Source organism: Spea bombifrons, chromosome 10 (assembly GCF_027358695.1).
Source record: "Spea bombifrons isolate aSpeBom1 chromosome 10, aSpeBom1.2.pri, whole genome shotgun sequence".
Lineage (NCBI taxonomy): Eukaryota > Metazoa > Chordata > Amphibia > Anura > Pelobatidae > Spea > Spea bombifrons.
In genome coordinates this window covers 36490426-36497739 of record NC_071096.1, presented here as the reverse complement: position 1 = coordinate 36497739, position 7314 = coordinate 36490426, and the positions used below count along the sequence as shown (strand labels likewise).

The following is a 7314-nucleotide window of genomic DNA, read 5'->3' as shown; positions in this document are numbered from 1 at the left end:
GTGAACATTCGCCAGATGGAGACACAATGTCACCCTGCTGTGCGAATGACTTCCATGTTACTGCATTGGTTCTAGATGTAACCCAATAGGGGCTCGCGTCACTACCCACAGCAGTCACCATCCTCTGGGAATACAGACAGCATGATCGCTCATCGGCTATCCGACCCCTTACAGGAAGCCAGACACGTATGCTCACTATACTGGGTGACTGAAGGGGTTAATGACCCTAATTCGCAGGATTCCCCCCCCACTGCGTGAGCCCAATGCTGCATCTCAGGAGATGTCAGGAGGCAGCCAACACGTGTGGTCTGAATCACAACCAGCCAGGGTGTTATTAATCAAATGACGGTCCGTTAGATCATTTCTGGATCGGAAGTCCGAGAACCTGCATTGGCTTCTTTGCCAGTAGTTAGGGACAGTATGGGGTACGTTTGCTGGCATGCGAAGGGTTAATCGTCCAGTGCAATGGCAAACTCTCAGCATTCCGCAACGTTGCTTTAACGGGCGAGGACAGAACACTGATCCCCGGCAGCTATTGTGTTTGATCCGTACCTCAACCAAGTTGGTTTATATGGACGTTTAACCCTTTGATTCCAGCTTTGGCACACAAAAGAATTCATGCTCTTTGTGAAACACAAATCAGCACATTTTGCAGTTATAACAGCACGTGGATATAAGTATATATATATATATAAGTATACGTTTTATACAATGAATGGATTTTATTGCAGACCATATTCGCACGTCTCTGGGAATAAGCGGATCGGATCATACAGGGAGGCAGATGTTAGGAGCTGGGGATACCAATCCTGTAAAAGCCAACAGGAAGCACTGGCGAGCGTCTGACTAAGCACTCAGCCTGTGATGTCACATTCTGTACCGATATGGAAGTTGGGAGGATCCAGGCTTCTGATTGGTGGGCATCACCGTGATGTCACATAAAAAATGTTAGCCAGAAGCATACATAAGAAGGGAAGCTCCGAGCATGAGGATCAGAATCCCCAAACCCTGCAAAGAATATATTTCTTCCTCCAAGGATATTAAACCATCAGAGCATCTCTGGAAGTAAGTGCTTATTTTACCTCTCTTTATGCTTGCTTTTATTAGTTTTATTAAAAACTACTGTTTTCTATGGAAATAAAAAATAATAAAAGTGATAGAAAACTAAAGCCAGATGCTGCAGCCGTTCTGATCTCCCTTCTCAAACAATACCTTTTATTCTGGAAAGGTTTTCAGCCCTTTGGTTAATTATAATGAACATGTAGCTGTTTCTGAAATCATAAAATGTATCTACTTATGTTATCGCGTTGTTAAGAAACATGTTAACACATATTGTATATTATGTTTCTTTTTTAATTCTGCCGGTGGGTATTAAATGTTATTTGCCCTCGGAATGTGGATGGGGTGGTATTAATAATCATTAAAATGACTTTGATGATTCATTTATGAGTAAGATTCGAATTTAAAGATCATGGGGGCTAAAAAAAGGCACTGAAACGAGAGGCAGCAAGTAAAACGATTGTCATTCCGATAATTTATAGGGGAAAAAATTATGTATATCTTGAGTTGGTAATTTAATTTAACCCATTTAACCCTTTAAGAGAAAAAGCTTGCATTACAAGGGTATAACGGCATGCTGCGGTTTGCTACAACGTAACATGATTTATAGGAAATAATATGCATATTCGTATGCACAGAGCAATGGTTTGCTGGCCTGCACACCGGTGAATTTGGGTGCTTAGCTACAGAGAGGGTGGTCGATAAATTGAACAGCCTCCCAGCAGAGGTGGTAGAGGCTAATACAGTGAGGGCGTTAAACATGCATGGGATAGGCATACGGCTCCTGAATCTAAGATGAGACCAACAAAAGATTAAAGGTTTGAGTTTTTACAGCAGGAAAACGGGCTACGGTACTTTGTACAGCAGGACATCTGAGCGTAGATGGCTTTGCGCATGTTTTTGTAACTTCAGTAGTTAATATACTGTGTCTTTTCCACTCCTCTTAGAAATGACCCTCAACCGCAGCGATCGGCTGAAGAACCTGGAGAAGAGACGCGGCAGCATGCCCTTTTCCATGCACCAGCAGCTGCACCGGAGAAGCATGCCGGTGGATGACAAAGAGCTGCACGGCAACAACCCTGCAAGAGACCTGGCTCACCTGGTCCGCTGTCCATCTTACAACCCCAACGACAAGCACCGCGAGAGCTGGGCCTCCGACTCCTCTGACTCGGTCATCTCCTCCGGCAGCGACTCCGACGACCACGTGTTCAAAGTGATCCTGCTGGGCGAACACGGAGTTGGAAAGTCCAGCCTGGCCAGGATCTTTGGTGGAGTGGAGGATCTGCATGATGTTGAGGAAGCAGGTGAGACACGGTTATACAGTAGGAATTTTAGCCCCAAAACAAGCAATATCAGTGTGCACACCCTTGCACTAGCGCGTGAAGCTGATGTCTCGATTAGCTGTCTACACGCTGCGGTTTGTAGAAGCTCCAGGTTATTCTTAGACGCACTTGGCAGTCTTCTGACACTCGTCAGGTCCTTTATGACAGCTTATCAGCGGAACACTATCGTGAACATGAACACGTGCTGATAACGAACCATTCCACGTCAAGTTTCCATTATTCTAATAGCTTTGTTCTTTCTTCTACAGGTAATACGTACGACAGATCCATCACGGTGGATGGAGAAGAAGCTGGTCTCTTGGTGTTTGACATTTGGGAGCAGGTACGTCGCTGTTGGCGTAGGAACTTATATACCCGTATCCATACTCAACGATGAGCGTGTTTCAATAACTTTGACCGTTGTGTTGCAGGATAACAACCATTGGCTCCATAACCAGTGCATGAAGATGGGAGACGCGTACGTCATCGTGTACTCCGTCACGGACAAAGCCAGTTTTGAAAAGGCATCTGAGCTCAGGATTCAGCTGAGGAGAGCGAGGCAAAGCGAGGACATCCCTATTATTCTAGTCGGAAACAAAAGCGATTTGGTGCGGTCACGAGAGGTCTCAGTAGAAGGTAAGGGTCGGGTACCATGTCCACATCCTAAGTCGGTGAAGGTTGTGCCTGATCAGTTATTGGAACGTAGATTGCAGGCTGCCCTCGAACGATCATTTTATGCGTCGATAGCGTAACCCAAAGACATTAAGCATCCGATATCTAACCTGCTCTCTTTCCTTTATGCAGAGGGACGCGCATGTGCCGTTGTATTTGACTGTAAATTCATAGAAACCTCGGCTGCCCTCCATCACAACGTCAAGGACCTCTTCGAAGGCATCGTGCGCCAGATTCGATTACGCAAAGACAGCAAAGAAGACAACGCAAGGCGAATGGCCAGCAGCAAGAGACGAGAAAGCATAGGCAAGAAGGCCAAGAGGTTCCTCGGGAAGATCGTAGCCAAAAATAACAAGAAAATGGCATTTAAGCAGAAGTCCAAATCGTGCCACGACCTGTCTGTGCTTTGAAAAGATTTTTATTTAAGGGGCGACGTGTATCCCAGCGGGACTGAACAATGACTTGACTTGGAATGAAGATGTAGAACCTCCATTTCTCATTTCTAATCTATGCCTTAATAATCCAGATTACGAAATTGCATTAAGATTGTGAATTTGTGTTAAAAAAAAAAAAAAGGACGATTTCGTATTCAGAGAGCGGAGGACGACGTTTGGATTTGTAACGATCGCAAAACAGACGTCTGACAAAATCCTGCGGTCCTTGTGAAAACGGTTCATAAAAAAAGTGAAAAGATAAAAAAAACCACAGACTTTTGTGTTTAAAACTTGAAATTTTGTACGCAGGCTCGTACATGCATAAAATATTTTTTTCTTGCGGCCCGTGTATCTGAAATATCACATAGGCACAGAGACTTCTCAACTGAATTGTAGGCTACTAACATTTTGGAATTGTACTTGCACTTACATTAACTGTTATCAGATGAATTTATTATTTCTTTACATGCAGATTTTATAATAAACTATTTACTGTTAAAAAAAATGCTTATATTATATGTTCTATTTGCTTTATGTTTGAATGTACGGTGGTGTTTTATGGTTTTCATTCTTCACGACCCATAACTATAAAAAGTTGCCCCAAAACACAGTATGTGAACTATTTGGGGCCGTAGGTAACATGGCCATGGTTTGGAGATGAAAGTTGCTGTTAGACTCAACGGGGGTCAGCCAATGGGAAACTAAATCTCTGCCCAGCTTTATTTTTATTGGCTACACAGAGTGTTCCGTTTTGGAATGTTGTGATACACTTCCGGGTCGTTGAAATTTAGCTACATACATGAACCAGAAGAAGAACCTATGACTGTGTTGCTTTACTCTGATTGGCTACACACAGTGTTCCATTTTGGAATGTTCTGATACAATGGATCATCAGAACTTAGCTATACATACAATATATATTATACATATATATATTATACGTAAAGTAGGAAGAGAACATATTGTTTTGTTCCTTTACTCTGATTGGCCACACACAGTGTTCCATTTTGGAATGTTTTGATACAATTAAGGATCATTGAAAAATCTTAGCAATACATTATATATATACATATTTATATCATATATACACATATATATATACACACACACACACACACATATATATACATACACACACACACATATATATATTTAATATATTATATATATATATAGTAGGAAGAGAACATATTCTTTTGTTAAAAGATACTTAATAAATCTCTAAAGTCTGCGTTGAAAACACTTGAAGGAATATGAAAGTCAACATAAATATACCTTAAAAAACATTATTAGTTATAGGTGGATACAAATTTAAGCTGCTTTCGTTCCCAATTCCGATTGTGTCATTCACCCCAGAAAGTGTCAGCGAAGAGCTTTCAGTGACTCGTGTCCTCCTAAGACTAACTGGAGGAATTAATGTGTAAGGAGAAAAGATATTCTCCCTCCGATTAATATTTGATGAGCCAGGCGTCCTTGGTAATAGCAGACCAGGACGGAGCGTGGGCACTGTGTAAATATATCCCCAGCCGATACTCAGAGTCTCTTTTATCTCCAGTGGATCACTTATGGATTTCATGCGGGATCAGAAGCCGTGGATCAGGGTCATTTCTGGATCCCGTTAACCTATCTTTTTCCAGAATTTGACGGCAGATAAGAACCGCTCGGCCCCCGACTCAAACCTTAACCGGTCCCCGGTCCCGTCTTAGATTCAGGAACTTAGACCATACTGGCTGTGTCAGCCTAAGGGTTAAAGAAAATGTGAATTTGCCCTGCTGGTCTCTGCAATGGCAGCCGGCGGGGCACTTTGCCAGCCGATCTCTCTGTAAAGACGGGATTTGGCAAAAGAAGATGTTTTCAGCTCCGTTACAGACGGAAAGGGGAATCCCCCAACCCGTCTAAATACAGTTGTTTAAATAAAGTGGTTAAGCTGCGAGTGAGCCGTGCCACAAATATACTTTTACTCATTGGAAAAAAACTGTAATCCTGACCTTATTTATAAGGGGGGGGTGATTTGTTTTCATTTTATTTGGCTCTACACATTAAAGGGCCACATGTAGCCCAGCGGGACTGATCCAGGACTTCCGATACACACAGTAAGAAGAACCATCGTTCATCTAGACCCATTGTTCACAATTCTAGAACATTTTCGGCAATTTATGGCATAAAATAAATATATCATTGGAGAACATGAGATTTTGTGTTTGGCTTCCGCGCCGTTACGGAGACGCCGTCGCACATAAGCCGAGAACCCGCTGAATAGTGGATATTACTACTAATCCGTGGGATTAGGCTGTGTCTACGTGCGCGCATGGTTAAACACATGAAATTATGTTTAAAGGGCAAAAAAAATATATATTTTTGGTCATGTTCTTCTGATACTGGTTTATAAGCTACCCATTAAGCCCTGCGGGGCCGGCGCCGGCGTTAGCCATTGGTGGGGTTTTAATGGCAAAGTCAATTATTAACCATCAAGCCTTTTCGTTATTTTATTAGTTCAGTAATTTGTTTTCTGTCCTTCAAGAACCAGGTGAGGTAGGACGCGCTTTTATTTTCTACGGCACAAGATGAGTATTATTATTATTCAAGCTTTTCTGTTTATGGCAGAGTTTTTTTTTATTTTTATCTGCTTTTTTTTTTTTTTAAGTGATTATAACTGAAATGAAATAATTAACATGCAATAATCCGTTAGCGGTAATAATAGTATTATTGATCCCGACGAGCCGCTCGTTGCATTGCTTGTCGATTACCAGGTTGATAACGGACGCAGCGTTTGAGGAGAATGGCGATTACGTTCTTTGCGCTACCTTAATCAGAAAATAAAAAATATTACGATTTTAAATAATAAAAAGCGACATTTATCATTGGAGATAGAAACCAATAAAGTGAGCAGGATATCCACGCAATGTTTGTCGATGTTTAGCTTCCTTTGTTGGTCAGTTCTGCATGAAGGGGTAATAATAATAATAATAATAATAATATTTTTATTATTATTATCAATATTTGTTCCTTTTTCTAGTAGATTAAGGATATTTTCATATACTGTACTTCATTAGGGCAGAACGGGAAACGGAAAACGTCAGGGTTTTTTGTTGACAAGAGTCTAAGGCTAATCTTCTGAGATATTAACACCGGGAAAGTATGTAAACTTGCAGAAAATCTGGCACCGAGACGAGTTATGATGTCATTATTATGTACTGGCGTACAATGGGACATTGACCGATGGAAACACATTAAATTATGGGATCGGCATATGGCTCCTGAATCTAAGACGAGGCCAACGACTGGTTAAGGTTTGAGTCTTTACAGCAGGAGAAACGGGCAACTAGACGGGGGCCGGATGGGGCCGATCTGCCGGCAAATTCTATGTTTCTGCGTTTCTATTCCTAATCGGCGTTCTCAGAAGAGAAGGGTCACGAGACCCAACTGGTTTTAAAAATAGGGGATTATTTAAAAAAAAAAAGGGATTCTGGTGCAAAATAGTCTTATCGCCACAGCAACAACTTAATAATTCTATTGCAGACACAGGAGGATCATAATTAACTATTTTTAAAAATAAAATAAAAACTATTGTATCCGTCGTGACTTCACCCGACACATTGTTGCAAACAAGCCATGTTTGCCAGTTACAATAATATTATTAATTTCTGCCTGCATTGCTTGATTTTTATTATTGATGTTGTGGGTGGGTTATAATTTTTTGGGGGGGATTACGAATAATTTAATAAGTCCCATCTTATAGTTCATTTAGTGACATAATGAAGAATTGTCACATGAAGGCAGCAGACGTTCCACCTTTTCTGCGCTGCAGGCAAACTAGATCTGTCTGG

The 7314-nt window shown here is 41.4% G+C and overlaps 1 protein-coding gene across 1 annotated transcript; it reads left to right on the top strand.

Moving 5' to 3' along the window:
* The first annotated feature begins 965 nt into the window (after positions 1-965).
* Positions 966-3992, top strand: RRAD (RRAD, Ras related glycolysis inhibitor and calcium channel regulator). The gene is made up of 5 exons (XM_053449656.1): positions 966-1065; positions 2007-2363; positions 2651-2724; positions 2813-3017; positions 3186-3992. The coding sequence occupies exons 2-5, from the start codon at positions 2009-2011 to the stop codon at positions 3461-3463; spliced, it is 912 nt and encodes a 303-aa protein (XP_053305631.1). The 5' UTR covers positions 966-1065; positions 2007-2008; the 3' UTR covers positions 3464-3992.
* Positions 3993-7314: the final 3322 nt, after the last annotated feature.